Below are 19,179 nucleotides of genomic sequence, written 5' to 3'. Positions count from 1 at the left end.
GTTCCACGGCTGGAACAGGTCCATCGGCTCCAGGATGGCCGTGGCCCGGCCTGGCCTGGCCCAAGCAGGGCCTGGGCTGGGCCCACTGGGCCCCACAGCCACCTGTGCCAGTGCCGGAAACAAGAGGGAGCTGTGGGGGGCGGTTTTGTTTATTCTTAAGTGTGGATCACAGAGGTGGTCACAACTTTAAGTGGCTTAAAGAATTGTCCATATTCCAACTGGCCAGCTGATAGGTTCTGTCAGGTCATAGAGGAAGCTGTAAGAAGAACATCACTTCCGAGACTTAGCTTGCTAACCTATGACACCATGACAGTGTTTTAAGCGTTACAGATATCTAAAAAGATAAAAATTCCAAGTAAAGGTTGCAGTTTTTGTAGTCTCAATCTGCTTTGTGTGCAATGTTTAATACAGTTTTTAAAGCAGTGCAATACAGTTTTCAGTGATGCAGGCATGGAATGGTGTGCTTGTTTCCCTCTTCTTCAGGAACTCGTTCCACATGCAAGGAGAGAGCTGTAGGCATGAGCTGAGACAGTGTAGGAACAGTTTTCCTCTGTTATTTGTTGCAAGAAGTTATGTTCTGAGAAGGAGTTATGAGAGGAAAATGATCTCATGGTTAGAGACTGGTTGAAAATGCAGTTGTTTGACAATGGATTTTCTGTACTTTAGTTGTGGGCAGCTGTCACCCAGATATCCCAAAACACTCAGACATGGGTGCTCCTGAATCAGTGACTGGTAGGACAGGATTAGATGATAAAATGTGGAAGATGAAATTTGTGAGTAGGACTAGCGGGAGGATGTCTGAGCATCACAGGCTGAAATGAAATCCACAGGGGCTGTGTTCTGAGCTTGTACACTGTACATCCAATGTGTGAGGTGCTTTAGAAAACAAGGCATTCAAATGTTGTGTTGGAGAGCTGGAATTTGTTTCTGCTGCTTACAATTACAACTTTTTTTCCTTGTAGTTTCTAATCTATAAAGCAGGGATGTTTATAAATGTTTGAGGCATTGTAATTGTACAAAGAATGTTTAAAGGAATGGTATATAGCATCGGATGGTGATTTTTCTGGATGTGATACAGTGAGCAGCATAGAAAAGAGACACGTATATATATATATACATTATCTGTATTATTGAATATGATTCTGTATTTATTCAGAGATTTTGAGAAAGATTCAGTAAATAATACCTAGACTAATAAAAAAACCTGTGTAAAGCCTTCTGTTCCAGGTATAAATCTAGCACTGATTGACAGGATGTGAAAAATTGCTGGTTTTTAGTGGTTTGGGGTTTTTTTTCAAACATACAGTTATCTTTCATTTTCTCTGAAAGAGGAGAAAATAAATGGCCCCTGTCCTGTTTGAAGTAGTGTTATCAGGATCCTGTGAATAAGACTACAAGAGTCACCTTCCCCTTCTGAGTCGTTCTCAGTCCTGCAGTCCTGCTCATACTGCAGCTACCTGAGTTTAGGTTTTCACTGTGTCAAACTCAGTTAAAATTACGGTTCTTAATGTAACTGGAAAGAACTGTGAAGACAATTATGCAGAAATCTAGCTTGTTGTAAAAGGGTGGACTTTACAATAAAAACTTATTAAAAAGAATTCTTGGAATGAAAGAGAGGCGTGGGAAGCATTTAATGAATGCTTAAGGCATTATTAAGCTAAAATCTTCTGTGAAATGTTTTCTGTCTGTTTCCAGCAGGTCCATTATTATGAGGCTTTGCTTTATGTCTGAGGATAGTGTGATAAGACCCTTACAAGCTTCTGTGTGGTTGGAATGTGAATCCTTACCTGTGGAAAGCCATCTTTTGTTCTACAGTCTTTATATGTGTTTTAATCCTAAGCGTATGTAAATATATGTGGTTTTAGAGAACATAGGGAATGATGAGGGAAGAAGCAGGAAGACCCAACAGATTGACACCAGGCTCAAAGCCAGCTATTAGTGGCAGAATTTTGGCTTTTTTGATCATGGGTCAGTTTGCACAACAGCAGGCTTGCTATCAACACATGGGGTACACCTGTCTCAAAGGGGTAAAAGTGCTTTTGCACAGGAGTTAACAGGGCTCATTAAACGAGTTTTAAACTAGATTTGAAGGGGGAACAGGGTAAAACTAGTGTGACTAGAGATAAGCACGAAGGCAACATGTCAGTATTTGAGGGAAGGTGTGCTGGTGAGGTCCTTTAGTCTGCTGTCTCAGTGGAGATGGAATCTGTGTGTCAGCAGAGACAGAAGAGTTACTGATATGTTAGAAAACATGGAAACACTTGAGAGCATAATGTAGAAATTAGGTTTTCTCCCCCACAAAAAGGTGGTGGGATTAGTAGCCCAGCTGAAGTGCATCTACACCAATGCACGGGACATGGGCAACAAACGGTAGAAACTGGAAGACGTTGTGCAACAGGGAGTGGTATGACATAGTTGCCATCAAAATATGGTTGTAGAACAAATTCTGATTTCTGTCCTGTTCTGTCCAGACTGTAGTACAGCATTGCCTGAAAGTGTGTAAATTTAAGTGAACTTCAGGCAATAGCACAAAAGAGCCTCCTGAGACATTCAGGTGATTTTTTATCTATTTGTAGCATAAATAATTTGTTTTGTGATAGAGCAAATGATGTTATGCAGGTTCACAAATATGGAAAGAATGACAGAAAGAAAAGTACTAAATAACAAAGGATGATACAAGCTAAACAAAGGGATGTGAAACCTTTGCTAGGATTTGATAACCTTTTCCTCGTTTGTTTAGAAGTTCCAGTGTACAAAGATGGTACTTTCAGAACCATTGTGTAGTCAGTAATGGTAATTACTTTGAAAGTTTGTTACATGTTATAATACTAATGTCAAGGTTTATATAACCCCCAGTCCTCTGTGTTTATTCCTGTTGGGAAGATCAGGATATAATTTTTTTAATCATAGAAATTTTGACAAATAGTTGAGGGCTTGGACTATGGTAGAATTTTGTGTGCTAAGGTGATAAAAGAAGAGAAGGTACTAGTCTGGTAGTCAATTTGTTTAAACAAGATGGTCTTCCTTACCAACTTTATTACCTCCCCTTATCAATGCATATCTTAGTAAAGGCTATAAAAATTGTTATTCCATTTGAAGTTCCCCAAAATGAAGTGATTTGTCCTTTTTAATTAAGAGAGGCATTGCTAAGGGAAAGGCTTTTTGTATATTTGCTCTGCTACTGAAAAATTACTAATGTTTTGTGAAGTCTCTGTCAGAATATGTAAGTTGATACTAAATTTGAGAAATGCTTGATATGGACAAACAGAAAGTACATAAATAGTGTGGGGTGGGGAGGTTTTATGTGCAGTGAATTACTTAAGTACTGTGCTAAATTTGAGCCCTTGAAGCATCAACACTTCCAGTTTAACTGGAAATTTTCACTGTTCTTAATGTGAATGAGAGCTCACTGGCACATGCAGAGGCGATTGCTGCTGTTTTTTCTTCACGAGTTGGCTTGACTACTTTTTAAGCTGTATAGTATAAATAAAGTATAAATACATATGTGTCCATGTCCATACATGTATTCATATATACACACATATACTTGGTAAGATAAGCTCTTGGGTAGAGCTATTTTTCTACCCAGTTAGAAGGGAAAATACATGGATAGTTGGCTTCCTTTTTCATTAGCTTTACCACTGACCTTTATTACAATCTGCAGGAAGACTAAAAAACTGGCACAGACAGGTTTGATATCACCTTTTCATTTGTAGTCTGGCAGAACTCCTAAATTGTTAGGAAATGAGACTTGACAGTTTGTGCTATTAACTGGAGAACAATTTAACCATATTATGACTGACTTCAATCTAATGCTCCACATAAATGAATTCTTGTAATCCTCCAAGGATGCATCTTTGGTTGGTTGGTTGGGTTTTTCCTTCCCACCCCAGCCCCCTTCCCCTGAATGCTATCACTTGTGAAATGTCCTTATTGGAGGAAAATAGAAAGTAGAGCTAATAAGGCTTTAAAACAGTTAGTTATGTTTTCATGTTGACTGTAGTTTATATAATGAAGATTTGCCAAAGATCATGGTAAAAGAAATTTCTTGGCAGACCTGATTTGGCTGCACTGGATCTGAAAAAATCTACTGTAACTGTTTTATTCAGTACTGCCTGTGTGTTTTTTGATTGTGACCAGTGCCACTGTAGTTATTGAAAATATAGACAGACAAGTATCATTTCCCAGATTCATATTTAACTTCTAGTTAAATACATTGACCACATTTAATTCTCTGAACACAGTTGTTTTCTGTTACATTTGTTTTGTTAGCAAAGCTTGTGAACAAATTTGTTAGCAAATACTTGTTAACAAATATTTTTTACTACAGTAATTTTGAAAAGCATTTGGTAAAGGTATTGTCTCCCAAGTAGTGTTTATTATAACTCTAAATAAATGGTTAGTTCTTATTACAGCTTTAGTAAGCAACAGCTGCATAGCTAGATTTAAGTTGGGTTTTGGGCTTAACACAGAAATTTGTCTTCTTTTTATGATACATAAATTGAATTTTCCAGTACTGCAACTAAATGTTACTTAGCTAGAACTAAAATTTATTACAACAGCTCTTTTGTGAAAATAGCTTCCTGACAGTTTTTGTAAAAACCCAAATTAATTGAAGAATGAAAGAAAGACCCTAGGATTTTAATTTAGCTAGGAAATTCTTTAATAATTTAATATCTGCCATTTTTTTCTAATTCTTGAGTGGCAATTTGCTGTTAGATTTTAGACTCTTTTGAAAGAAAAATTTAGTAATGAAGGGGAATAACCTACTTCATAGAATTCTGTTGAAGAATTCTCTTTAGATTGTCAGTTTTAAATTTACTTGTTTGCAAAGAAGCTATGGGTCCCTTACTAAAAATCTCTTTCATAGGGATCTAACTTTGATATATTCAGCAAATTACTTGCCCTCTCTTTGGTATTTTTTAGAATGTCAAACGACCCAACTGAACTTCAGTCTTACACTAACATGAAATTTCCAGTCTTCACTATTTTCTTAATAAATTACAGGATTAATTAGAAGGTAATTAAAAAAGAAAAAAGACGTTATAATAAATACACCTTTTTGGCAAAAGTAAAATTACAGTTAGAAATTTGAGATCCACTGATGTTATCCTACTGATACTTTTTTTCTCCAAAAGGAAAAGTGTTTCAAAGCAGTAAACAGATACGTAAACAGCCATGGAGGAGTATTAGCTTACTCTTTTACTTTCTAAGATTTGCATGCTTATGGTATGGTGGAGTTTAGGATTTTCTTCTTGTTTTTAATGCGTGGTTCCAGCTCTTACAGAGAGCAGTGATGAGCTCTTTACATTCCACCTTAACTGAGGCTCAAAACAATTGCTGTATTGCTGCAAGTTGCTATGAGAAGTAAGAGAAAGGTAGAGCTTGGTGTTAAAGCTGTAGTTACGGGGAGAAATGACCCGAATATTAACAGATTAAAAAATAAAACAGATGGATTATGGTTTAAAATTGTAATTAGAGTTCAAAACCTCTCTAGTTACACTGTCTGCTTCAGACTCGGTAGAAAAACAGCATTAGACATATACTAGAAAATTCTTCCTTTCGGGAATCTTTTTTTTTATCCTTCCCTTTGAGAAATCTGCTATCTTTCTTTCCTCCAAACAGAATGTAGTACAGTTTACCCTCATTTGGATAAATGCAACCATTTTTTGTAGTCCTAGTTCAAAATGCTGGGAAAAAATATTTACTGACAGAGGGTTCCAGAGGCCAAGAATGTGCGTGACTAAAATACAATTTGTTTTCAGTTTAAAAGCTTTTTTCAATTAAATCCATGTTCAATTTGTATATGTCATCATAACTAAGCTGCTAAATTCTTGGAATCTTCATTAGTTAATGTGATGTACTGATTTTCTCTGTACTTCCAGGAAATTTTTACTAGAGAGTTCTCCGCTATAATTTAGTCACTGGATTTCACTGTAATCTGTTGACCAGAGAAAAAGGTTTTATTTCAGAAATATGCACAGGTTGGCTCTCATAAGATGGACTGCTGGCTGTTCTGCATGTACAGCAAATACTAGATTTGATAATGAAAACGCTAAAGCTACACAGGGACAGAAACCTGAAGTACAGTAGCCATGTTCTTCATAGTTTCTCGGGTTTATTCACATTCACAGTATATAAAAAACACTAAATCTGTATTTCTCTACTTTGTAGTAATGAAAGAGAATATTTAACATGAAGCAGAAGTCTTCTAGAAAGTTTGGGGTGTTACTCTGGGGTTTGTTTGTTTTTGATACTGGAATCAGCTGCCCATGAATCTGCTATAAGAGAGGTGTATCACAATTTAAAAGGAAAAAAAAATTAAGGATATTTCTGATCTCTGTAAGATGAATCTGTTGTTGGAAAAACATGATTGTGTGTGTGTGTGTTATAAAAAAAGGTCATATATATACTTCTGTTTTACATTGTGGATAAACTTTTCAAGGAAAACTCTCTTTAAAATTAGACTTCAAGCTGAAGAACGCGTGAACAAATTCTAGAAAATGCATTGCTTCACTGTTGCCAAATTTTAGTGAAGGTGGATCTGTATTTCAGCCAAGTAGGTTATTTCTTCCTCCCATTAAGCACTTGCATTATTTTCCTATGGACTAAGACCACACATTTCCGTAGAGCTTTGACAATTTGCTGTACAGTAGTAATTATTTTCCATTTTACCTGCTTTGTTGTAGAGTATATAATGAGTAAAATAGATTGTGATACATTTCTTAATCTGTCATGAATTTCCAGGTGACTCCTGCTTGTTCTGACTCCTACTTGTTCTGACTCCTTCTCTGTTTCTGCAGGCTGCCTTATATCGTCTGAGTGGGGATTGGAATCCTTTACATCTGGATCCAAGTTTTGCTGCTCTTGGAGGTGAGCTGAGGGAAATACCATTGTGTTCATATTTGGATGAAGGATAATGTAAATGTATTTTTAATCTATTTTTCACTGTGTACATATTTAACAACCTGGAAAAAGCAGTGCTTGTTTTATAGCTGTTCTCAGAGTCACCATTAAATATCTTCAAAGTTCTGCATGACACTTCAGTTTGAAGCATTGCTTCTTGTAGCTAGAAATGGGGAATGGTGCTTGGACTTCACTTACAATGGAAAAATACTTTCTACCTATTTTCCTTTAGATCTTGTTTATTGTCACTATCCTATTTTTACAATGTCTGTTTCACAAGCAGAAATAATTGACTATCAAAGCTTCTGAAGGAATCCCATAAATTCTATGATGTATAGTTCTTTCCATCGAAATAATTTTGAGATTATGTGGTCTCAGTGGAGCTCTTTGTTCTTCAGTGTAATCTTCTCAATCCCAGTAAATCCAGGAGGGCAGGAGAGAGGGAGCTTGTTAGCACTTCTTTCCTATAAAATTGCTTAACTGCACCTCTTGCTAGTGCATTAGCTTGTTCATTTGCATAATTCAACATGCCAAAGCACCAGATCAGAGGCTGCACTAATTCTTGAAGAGATCTAATTACTGAAAAAGGGTGTTTTCATAACATCCTGTTGTAAAGTTATTTTTTCGGACTTCTTTTCAGGCCTTGCAAGTAGTAGAGTGTGATTATTCCACACAGCAATTTGATTTACTTAAGAATGGTATCATCATAAACATTACATGAAACTACTAATCTGTAATAATTAGTCAGCAGTTTTCTGGTGAATTTCTTTTTAATATGCAAGTATCACTGGATGGTGTTGTTACCAAGATAAATAGAGCAGAGCTATGCTTCCTTGTTCGGATCATGCTTAACATTTCTGGCAAATTATCTCCTTTCATAAATGCATGCTAATTGTTTTGTATAAATCTACGTAAATTTGTGTTCCTAAGTAATGATTGTCAAATATTAGAGTCCATGAAGAGATTTCCCTGGTTTGTTAAACCATTCTGTTTGTTAATGATGTTGGCTTGTTAATGATGGTGATGGAGGTGAAAAATACATGTTTATAATTGAAAACCCAGTGGTTTGAGTAATAATAATAATAATACTTTAAAAAACTTACAAAAGAAGAGGAGTAGAAATCTTCTACCTGCTCACACAAAGAGCACTGGCACTTAGGGAGAATGAAATTAACTCTGTAGATGAGGTGTCCCTTTGTCTCAACATAAAACTGGTGCACTGGATTTTGGAACTATGACAGTACCCTACCTATACTAAATGCAAGTACAATCAAAGAAGATATGACTGTAGAGGTATTCCATGACTTTTTTTTTTTTTTTCTAGGTATGCGAATGCTTTTTTTCTTTGGGCATATTCACACACCTTCTTGTCATGTAACAATCTCTGTGAACATTCTCTTTTACTGGCTCTCACCAGTGTGCACTGGAAGCAAGCATTCAGCATAATGCATTCAGGTCATTCCAGGAATATTGTTAAGACTTCCCATGGGTAATGTTTCAGAAGACATATATGACATGAAAACACCTGTTTATATTCCTGTGCCTTAATTCCTGTATCTTGTATTTCCAGATAGTCGAAGTGAAAGCAACATTTATTTTGGTTTTGTTTTAGTCTAGATACAAAATAACTTGAATAACTTACGGAATTTTTCTTTGAGTATGCATTAGTTTTATAAAGAAAATACTGGGAAAATAGAACTGGATATATTTGGCTGTTTCTGAATTCTGAATAGAGTGGTTGGCTTCAGATTCTTGCATGGTGTATTGAACTGAGTTATTAAAGAGCTAGATGTCACTACAACATTCTGAATGAGAGATACTGAAAACTGATTATGTAACAAGAGTGCAGTAATCAGTTTTAAAATTGACTGCATGGTAGCTTTGTGCTTTCAGTGCCCATTGTACACAAAGAAGAGTGCTATTAAAAGTGTGCATACTCAAATATTTTATGGGAAAGAAATGACAGAATGATCAGGCTAGAATACTTATAGTGAGGAAACAGACTCATATTCCTTTAAACCTGTCCTTCTGTCATGTCTTCTAACCTAATGTGTCAGAATTTCTCTTTCTCACCTGTAATCCTGCTACCCTTGTCTTTCCTTTGGTCTCAGAATTCCCATCTTTTCCAGAATTGAGTCTTCCATGGCTTAACTTCAGCTTGCAACTAATAACCACACAGCCACTTGCTCATTCTCCTTCCCTCCCCTTTTTTCCCTTCACTTCTCTTTCCTCCCCCACCCCCACTCCCAGTGGGATGGAGAGTTGGAGAGGAAAAAAGGTAAAAGTTTTGGGTTGAGATAAGAACACTTTAATAACTGAAACAAAGGAAAATATTATAATACTAATGTTGCTGCTACTACTTCAAATAATAATAGAAATGACAGACAAAAAGTGAGGAATAAAACCCAAGAGAAACAAGTGCACAACACAATTCCTCACCACCTGCTGACCTACGCCCAACCCATCCCCGAGCCATATCAGTGGCTCCTGGACAGCTTCCCCCAGTTTATATCCTGGACATGAGGTTCTATGATAGAGAATGTCCTTTTGGCCAGTTCAGGTCAGCAGTCCCAGTTATGCTCTCTCACAGCTTCTTGTGTATCTGCTTGGTGGCAGATCATAGGACACTGAAGAGTGTTTTGCCTATGTTAGGCACTATTTAGCAACAGCTAAAACATCATTGTATTATCAACATTACTGTTGCACTAAGTTCAAAGCACAGCACTGTATAGGCTACTAGAGAAGAAAATTCATTATCCCAGCCAAAGCTAGGATGGACTCCTTGTGGCTTTTTTATCTCTGTCTTGATGGTGGTTTCTTTTCTTCTTCATCTTCCATTTCTCTGCAGGCTAGACTTTCTCCTGTCTCCTCTTTTTATTTTGTTTGTTTGGTTTTGCTTTTTTTTTTTCCTCCCAGCTGTTGTCCCTTGGGAGAACATTTTGTGCTGTGTGGGTGCTATGAGAAGTTGTTTGGAGCTCAAGAAAAACAGACTCTGGCACACAAGAGTAGCAGATGAGTTCTGGGCAAAGCAACTAGTTTCAGTGCCAAACCTGGACAGATCTGTCTGGATTCCATGGTCTGTTGCAAGTGTGATCAATTACTGTTTACCTGCCTTGTCAGGTCAGAACAACCTGTTAAAGGACTAAGAATATACAAGCAGCATCTTTGTAACTTAACTTTTGCACTTTAGCAAATCTGAGGCCAGTTGTCAAAGGTTTATTTTGTCAGATTTTGGCAGTACTGGAAAAAGATGCAACACAAATATAGAGCTTATCCTCTGCCAAGGTTGAGCTCCTGCTTCAAAGCATAGGAGTGTGAGGAAACTTGACAAAAATATTAATATAAGAGAAACAGAAAAACACTGCAAATTTTCCTTCTTTTTAAAATTTCTAAATAAAGATAAATTAATCCTGAAGTGGGCATTATATTAGAAGACTTCAACCAACCATGAATAGGAATTCAAAACGGAAAGTATCAAATAATCTTCGTATTGCCACTTTTTAATGATTACAATACCTCTTACCCTTGATATACATGCTTTCATGTAACTGCTTGTCTAGTGTGCCTATGCCCGTGTACTAAAACAGACAATCTCCTTATTTTTCCTTTTTTCACTTCTACAGACAGGGACTAATTCTACTTGTGAGTCTCACAGAGCAAAGGCAGTGCTAAGAGTGCAAGTTGTCAGCAAGCACTTTCCGTTGTCCAAAAGTAGAGGAAACAATAAATAGTGACAGACACTTTTTCAGTGAGATAAATTAGGTTAAAAAGAAAAAGGATTAAGAACACTAATGTAGAAAAATACTATGAATAAAGTACAGATATTAATAGAAGCTGCATTCAAAGTCCTAGTATTAAAAACACTAAAATGTTATTATTTTAAATAGGGTTTAAGAAGCCTATACTTCATGGACTATGCACCTTTGGGTTTGCTGCAAGGAACGTTTTGAAGCAGTTTGCAGATAATGATGTGAACAGATTCAAGGCAATCAAGGTCTGTTTGTTCATTCTTTGCAGTTAATTTTCTTGATTTTTTTCTGGTTTTAGTCCCAAAAGAAATCTTCAGTGTGGGGGAAGTCTTACACATATCTTAACTGCCAGAATTGCTTTTACTTATGGCTGCATGCATTTTAATGCCTCTGTCCTGTATGCTTACGTAAATATTTAGGCTTTCTACATTGATAGTTGACTTAATTTTTCTCTTTACTTTTTATCATTTCATTAGGGCCTTTGTGTTTAAGCTTACATATGACACACAAATCTTTTCGCAACCCCAGCTTTTTTTTTTCTTTTTTTTGTTTTTAGGTTCGCTTTGCAAAACCAGTCTATCCGGGGCAAACTTTGCAAACAGAAATGTGGAAGGAAGGAAATAGAATCCATTTTCAGACCAAGGTCAGAACAATCTCTTCATTGTGGGCTCCAGAGAAAGATGTATTGGTTTAAAAACTGGGGATATGAGGGTGAGCAAGGAAAGATGACTCATTAAGCACACCATTGGCAAAGACTTTGTAAAGAGATGAAGTAAATAGAATGAAATAGTCTTACTTACTTTATGGTGTCACTAAGATTCTAATAGAAGTACCATTATAGTCATAGGACTTAATACCCTCATATTAAATGAGGAATCTTTCCATTCTGTTGCATTTTTTGTGTTTGTCCACTGGGGAAGAGAAAAAAGCAGTCATCCTCAAGTCATCATAGTGTGTACTTGTTTTCTGGAGTTAACTCATAACTTTTTGTATACATCTTTTTGTTTTGTTTTACATTTATTTGTCTTAATCGATTCCTGACAGTTTATGCAGGTAAATGTGCTACAGATTTAGCTTAGATTGAGTTAAACTTAAGCTGCAGCTACACAGAACAACTTCCTGAAAATGGAAATTTCATAGCAGTTGGACATAGTAACTACAATAAAACAGAGTTTACACTTTTACAAAATATGGGTTTGCATTATTCTATTTTCTTTGTTCTTGCTATTAGCATTTTATGTGGGTATCCTGTAATCTTCACCTCCATGTCATAGGCTACTTAGTGGGAGCTAAGGGCAAAACTCCAGGTAAAGGGCAAAAACTAAATGTTCATCGCTTCTGCAGCATTGTATGACACTGTCACTTTCTTAACCTATGGTTTGATACTGGTATTTATCAGTATTTGCTTTGGCCTGTGCAGTGCAATTTATATTGCTTTGCTGGCCAAAGTTTTGCAGCCTCATCTCTGAAAAATTGTAGCCAGCTGTTGATTAGTGAGTAGGGCAGCAAGTACAGTTGCACCTGCAGGGAGGATTGGGCAGGCAAACTCAAACAAGGAGAGTCATCATAGGAGCAGAGGATTGCTGTTTCCACAGGAATACAGCTTTCTGGGATATAAATTGACTGAAGGAGGCAGATTATGTTTGCAGACCTGATGAGCAGCTACAGAATTCCAGAATGGTAACAGTGCAGAGACTACTGTGTACGAACTCTCCATCTCTAATTACTAGTAGTAAATAGTTTGGTGTCTCATGTGAGCTTTGGAGATTACTGTAGCTATATTTAAAAGGTACTAACACCCAGTCCTGACAGAATTTCTAGAACTGATATATTAACTTTTCCATATACCATGTTAATTAATAGAGTTCATAATAAGCTTCCAAGCCCTTGTAAACAGAATGAGTTGTTCTGTTGTGTTTAAAGGCTGAATTTGTAGTAATGCTTGGTTTAGTAATTGCTAATATGTAGAGTTGGGTGAATTTTGCTAAGGTTTTTTCTTCTTCCACAACTTAGGAGTAACTGATTTTGGATAGAAGTTACAAGGTTTAACAGGATTGTAGAAAACCATCTTAAACAGTTATGAGTTGTGCAGAATTTTGTTTCTTATTGCATGCTGAATTTTTCTGAATTAAAGCCATTGTGTTGAAATAAACTCTGGTTAAATCAAACTAAAGTGGACATACAACTTTGATAGGGTGGTTTGAATCCATTTTCACCATTGTCTGAAGTGCAGTGGCAGCAGGTGACAAGCTGTTAAGCATGGTTTGAGTGATTGTTAATGTAGTGCCATAAACTGGGCTGTGATACTTGATATTCCTCCAGCTTGACTATTTACCATACACCTCTATATGCATAGTCAGTGCATCAATTTGCCATCTTCTGTTAGCTGCCGTAAGTCAGTATGGTTTGTCACATCCCTCAAAGAGACAATGCCAAATTGAAATCCAGTTTCTTCTCTGAATTAACTATTTCAAAAAATTAATCCAGGAGGGAATTCAGGTATTTTCCATCATTCTCTTTGTAATCTTTCTTGTTTTACAATGCTTAAAAAGCTGTTTCTACTGGAAGTTGCAGTATAAGGCATGTGGAGATAGTGAAATTGTCTAAATGGACTCTTGACAACTGAATATCTACCTCAAGGAAAAACATTTTAGAACAATGTCTTTTTAAGAACTATTTATGAAGAAATATTGTCAGCAACTTATAAACACTGGAGGTAAATAAGGTTTTTCAACTGTTTTGTGAACAGAGCATCAGCAATATATATATTGGTACAATTTCTCCAGAGGCAAATAATTACTTTGCTTGAAGAGCTGTTTGAAAAACATGGTATAACAACTTGCCTCAAGACTACACCACATTTATGAGGTGTTTTTTTTCACTCTGTAACTTTTATGTTTTCTCTTTTCATCTCTGATTTTAAAATACCAGGAATAATACTCCTTAGATGCCCTTCTGTTGTGACTTTTTGCAAATACATCACCTCTTTAATGCATTTTTTTCCCCTCCACTACAGGTCAAGGAGACTGGAGAAGTTGCCATTGCAGGGGGCTATGTGGATATAGTACCAGCATTGGCTAAGCCTGCTCAAGAGCCTCTGATGGTAGGTGGAAGCAATAGAAGTCTTAACTTGCAGAGAAGCATAGTTAGGCTTTATTTTTGCGAAAAACACAGAAAAAATATTTATGTCTCTTACCAGTCTTACTTATTTGCAGTATTCAGAGGAGTTATGAGTTCAGCGATGTTAACACGCATGCCGTTTAAGATACAGATGTAAATTGATCTGTTTGAGAGGAAAATTTCAGTTGTTCTGATGGCTGATGTAGTACGATGTACTTGATGCTAACTGAACTCTCAGGATAAGCATTTTGCTGTATGTTACAAAACAAAGTGGGGCATGTACCAGGGAGGGCCCCATGTTTTGAGCACTTGCATAACTTAAAATTGAAATTATTTCGTATAATTTGGATCTGTATTTGTAGAACAATGATTCTGTTTTTATTTTGTAGATGTTGAAGATCAAACTCTGTGTGGGATGTAAAAGTGTGTGACCTTTCTCAATTTTTTCAGAGACACGGGGAGAGTGGCAGGGAAGCATTAGCATAAGTGAAAATGAGATAATGTACTCACAGAAGTTTTGTCATTGAATCATTTTGAAATAAGACTCTGAGAGCTGTTTGTACATGTGGTTAGGTCTAGCACAAATACGCAGTTTATACTGTGTATATTTTAAGAAATGCCCTGCATGCACGTATGCCTTAAGCCTTGGGTACCAGACTTCCCACAAAAGAATTGTACATGCAATTGTGAGGATGACCGGGGTTCCTAATGTGGTCTAAAAGTCGCTTAAGGCAGTGCATAATGTGTTGCCTTAATAAACTGTTACGTTTTTTCCCCACTGATTCTTGCCTGCAAACAATGAAACTTTAATCCTTTGAAGTTTATGAAAGACTGAGATAGTGACATTCATATAAAGATTGTGATCACAGAATGACGAATAGTGGATGATACCTGGGCTGCATCCAAAGCAGTGTGGCCAGCAGGGCAAGGGAGGGATTCTGCCCCTCTGCTCTGGTGAGACCCCACCTGCAGTGCTGCGTCCATTTCTGGGGTCTCCTACACAGGAAGGGCATTGGCCTGTTGGAGTGAGTCCAGAGGAGGGACATCAAGAAAATTAGGGAAGTTAAGCATCTCTCTCATGAGAAAAAGCTAAGAAAATTGGGTTTGTTCAGCCAGGAAAAGAGAAAGCTTCAGGGTGACCTAATTGTGGCCTTTTACTACCTGAAGGGAGACAAAGATGAACTTTTTACAAGAGCATGTAGTGACAGGATAAGGGGGAATGGTATCAAACTAAAGGAGAATAGGTTTAGATTAGATCTGAAGAACAAATTCGTTACTGTGAGTTTGGTGAGGCACTGGAACAGGTTTCCCAGCTGTGGCTGCCTCATCCCTGGAAATGTTGAAGACTAGGCTGGGTGGGGCTTGGAGCAACTTCATGGAGGGAAAAGTGTCCCTGCCCCCTAACAGGGGGGTTAGAACTAGTTTATCTTTGGGATTCCTTCAAATTCAGGCCATCCTATGATTCTCTGATTTTTCCAGGAACTTGTTTCTTTTTGCTGCTTGTGTTTAATCTTCTGCTGTTTGGAATTGTTGAATGAAGTTCAAACTTTTAGAACTTTTCTGATCTACTTAGATTTTCTTGTTTTTTTAAACTTGGGCATAACAGGTGTTTTTATTTAAGCTTATTTTGAGAAATTAAGGTGCTTTGACAGAAATTTGCTGACAGGGTCAGACACCCACCAGGGAAACCGGCCTGACTGAGTGAAGATTGGCAAATTTAAATGCCATTGGGAACCCTATTATATAATGAAAAATGTTAGGTTTAACCAAAGAGGTGACAAGATAGCATCCTGAGGAGTTTTTTGTTCTGCTGTACAGGTAGGTACAGTGAACAATTAAAGCTCTGAGACCTTCTTTGCTCCAGTTCCAGTTAGACGAAAAATGTCACTGAAGTAGCTTCCTAAAGTGTAGCCTTTTATCCAGTATAAATATTTGTTAAAAGAAAGACAGTGAAAGGCTTGCAAAATAATGCGTTTGAAAAAGTTGAAAATGTAAGTGTAGCTAATCCCACTCTCAAATTTTGTCTGCACTGGAGTTTTGACTGTGTTCATAGTGCAGTATGTTTTGAACATTTTCCATGTCAAGTTAAAGTAGTGTACTGGTAAAAACATTTTTTTGTTCTGAAAACTAACATGACATTCACCGTGGAGAAAGTGGCAGTGGTTATCCTCCAAAGGAAAAAAAGGGCAATTTAGAAACTCTTAGGGCGTTAATTAAAAAACTTGTCTTAAATTGTAATGATAAATGATAAAAACTGCAAAAGCAAGATTTGAAATAATTTTAAATGAAAATTTGAAATGAAGAATATTCTGCTTGAATGTATTTTTTAGTGCTGATGGTCGCTAGAGGTAATTATTTTGTGGTAGAGAGGTAATTGCTTTTAATAATTCTGCTCAATTGCTTTTAATAATTCTGCTATAGATCCTTTACAGCACACAATTTTTGAACTAAGAGACATATTCAGTACCTTTTAACAAAGTTTCAATTTTAAATTCTTCATCCTCTTTTTTTTTTTTTAAAGACTGAAGGGCTGCAGAGTAACCTTGTGTTCGAAGAAATTGGTCGTCGTGTAAAAGAGATGGGAAATGAATTGGTAAAGAAAGTAAATGCCATATTCCAGTGGGACATCACTAAAGATGGAAAAACAGCAATGCAGTGGAGTAAGTTGTAGCATTTATATAACTCCCTGATGCATTTTTATGAAGTGGGATTAATTCTATTCATTCTAATTAAACTAATAGCTTGGAACTAAGCATAATGTAGTAGATAAATATACACTGGGACCTACAGGTCTGAATGCATTCTGGGTGCACAAATGACAAGGAGGTCAGATAAAATTTGCAGTTACTAACCTTTCTAGGAACATACTTCTGTAACTTGCCTATTTAGATGTAGGCAGAGGCAAACCATCCTTTAGAACTTTTGTGCATTTCTATTTACATTTTACACATTGGATTTCCACTGCACTTAGGAAAGCATGCAAAATTAGCCTAGTAGGAGTATTACAGTAATTAGTCTGCTGGTGATGTACATGCTAACTGATCTAAAACAAATAAGTAATTATTTCTACTGAATTGTTCTTGTCACTTCAGTGAAAATGTAGCCCGATTTGTTTCCATTTAAATTTTCTGAGATCAAGGTTTAATGGAGGCATAATAATGATTTCCCATTGTTTAAGCATGGGACTAGTTGATGACAAGAAACAAAAGCCTGTAATAGCAATGGGTCAGAGCAGAACTGTTTCCTGATTAAGTGAATAGTAGAATTGTGTGAAGTGGTCTGATGGGGGCACAACTACGTTCTCAAAAACCTTTTCTTCTTAAATTCTGCTTTGCTCTCTTTATAAGGATATGTATTTTTGAAAACAACCCCCAAATCTAATTTTATTGATTGGACAGATTTTATTATCTTTGGAAATTTTTTTTGGTTTTTAGTTGACATGTCTACTGGTCTATTGGCGGAGTGTAAAGTTTTTCCAAGGGAAAAAGCTTAGTCAGGTTGTAACTTCCAGATCTTTTTGTGGAGAAGTGAAAGTCTTTGGGTCAAGTCTGGTGCTTAGACTTCTTCTTTTAGATTGGTCTCAGTGGTTGGATGTAGACAAAAGAGTTTTGGGGACGATGCAGGTGAAGTGAGCTGCCTTTTGGCGGGCTGAAGGAGGAGACTCACAGTAGGTCAGATCAGGTCTGCATTATGTTTTTTTCTGTACACTGATTTTTTTAAAACTATTGTTACATTTTTACAGTAGTCTGTTCTCAAAAAATTGTATAAGAAACTGCTTGTCCTCTTACAGAGCAATTTAGAAGCCTATAATCTCACTTTATCTTTTCCTGATGTTAACCAGCAGAGATTCTGAGTAGCAAGACTACTGTTAAGTTTCAGGAAAAATATTATACATGACAGGTTGACCAGGATAGTTATGTTCTGTTTGCATTGCTTTTTAAGCAGTTTTTGAGGGTTAAGGAGTGATTTCCATTTGGATAGAAGTTAATAAATATTCTGAATATACCTGTGTAGATTATGCCACCTGACTACCGATACATCAAAATGAGACAAGGGAAATATTCAATAATCCAACTCAGAAATCCTGTCTTAAAATTCATTACTGCTCTTAATCATTTCTACTCTCTGCAGTTTTCCATTTTTGCATGAACTAATGTAAATTATGGACATGGTTTGAACTTGGATAGAAGGCTTATGAAGTTTTACTTGTGTTTTTGCTTACATTTTTAGATGATAATTAGAAGTGCATAGGTTAAACTCGTGAATAATTTAAAGTGGAAAACTTGGGGTTGTTGGGCAATCACTCTATACTCTACATCAATCTCGTCTATTGTTTCATGCATAACTAAATTTGATATAAGTCATGGTCATGTTTATAATAACCACCAGAAAACTATTTCAAGTTGATTGATCATTGACTTTAACTTTGGAACTGCTTTATAGATCGCCTAAATTCAGTACTATGTATGTCCAGAGAATAGAGGGACAAGTCACTGGAGGAGAAATTGGTTGAGGGGTGTTCCAAGACACGATTAAAATTTCTCACTCCAGAAGTTCTGAAACTGCAAGTTGCTGAACGCAGAACGAGCATACTTAGAGATTTAGGCCTAAGCAGTGCCCTTACCTGCCTCATGAGACCAAGTTTTATTAGAGTGGAAACAGGTGAATGTTTTTGCTATTGTATTCAGATCAAGAGAGTGCTCCTGCTTTGAATAAATCAATATTCAGTCTTTTGTTCTCTCCTGTTTCTCCTAATGAAGCAGTAGGAGGAAGGTACTGCCTTCTTCCTACTCATATGTCCCTAGCTAAAAGGGATTAAATAGACATAACTTCTGTTTGTCCCTTTACTTCTGTTCCAGTGAAAATTTTCTGTACTATAATATTAATTTGGAAAAACCTTAAAGCTCCCTGTGGGATGGTGGGTGGAGGAGCTAATCTAATATTTTAAACATTTCCTGTTGCTGACCGCTGTTGAGAGCTGAAATGAAACATTTACAGAGTCTTGGAAAAGGTACTGTGAATATTTTTACAGTGTGGTCAGTTCCTTCAAGCTTATGAATTACTGCAACATATGTGGTGTAGTAAATATGTAAGACTGAATGTAAATATCTAGGTGACCCAGCAGGGTGTCTGCAGAAAATGTTGTTTACTTTTCCCTTCAGGAGTATTGGTATGCTACTACGTCCCTTGTATATCACTCTTTTTGAAAGAACTTCCTGTGTCATCCTATTTCTGTATTTGTTTGTGTTTTCTGAATATTTTTGTGTGTCTTTGAAAATACTTATAGGATGAAGAAAACAGGAGTTGGTTAGTACTAAAATAGTTAAAGCCCTACCAATAATCTAAACTTTCATATTGTCAATATGAAAATAGTTAGGAAAACTCACTAGCAGAATGTCAGGAG

At 36.6% G+C, this 19,179-nt stretch overlaps 1 protein-coding gene across 2 annotated transcripts in view; it reads left to right on the top strand.

Moving 5' to 3' along the window:
- The window catches only part of HSD17B4 (hydroxysteroid 17-beta dehydrogenase 4), a 64,389-nt gene that overhangs the window by 34,787 nt on the left and 10,423 nt on the right, over nucleotides 1–19,179 (top strand). For both annotated transcript variants that reach the window (XM_042012712.1, XM_042012713.1), the window contains exons 18-22: nucleotides 6,804–6,873; nucleotides 10,794–10,900; nucleotides 11,212–11,298; nucleotides 13,672–13,758; nucleotides 16,297–16,435. In XM_042012712.1, coding sequence (XP_041868646.1) covers nucleotides 6,804–6,873; nucleotides 10,794–10,900; nucleotides 11,212–11,298; nucleotides 13,672–13,758; nucleotides 16,297–16,435 — 490 coding nt within the window. The remainder of the gene's footprint in view (nucleotides 1–6,803; nucleotides 6,874–10,793; nucleotides 10,901–11,211; nucleotides 11,299–13,671; nucleotides 13,759–16,296; nucleotides 16,436–19,179) is intronic.

This window comes from Corvus kubaryi, unplaced genomic scaffold, assembly GCF_017639235.1.
Source record: "Corvus kubaryi isolate FWS band 111438036 unplaced genomic scaffold, C.kubaryi_AGA036_p1.0 split1-37296, whole genome shotgun sequence".
In the NCBI taxonomy this organism is placed as follows: domain Eukaryota; kingdom Metazoa; phylum Chordata; class Aves; order Passeriformes; family Corvidae; genus Corvus; species Corvus kubaryi.
The sequence above is the reverse complement of the archived record's forward strand: the minus strand, read 5'-3'. Positions and strand labels throughout refer to the sequence as shown.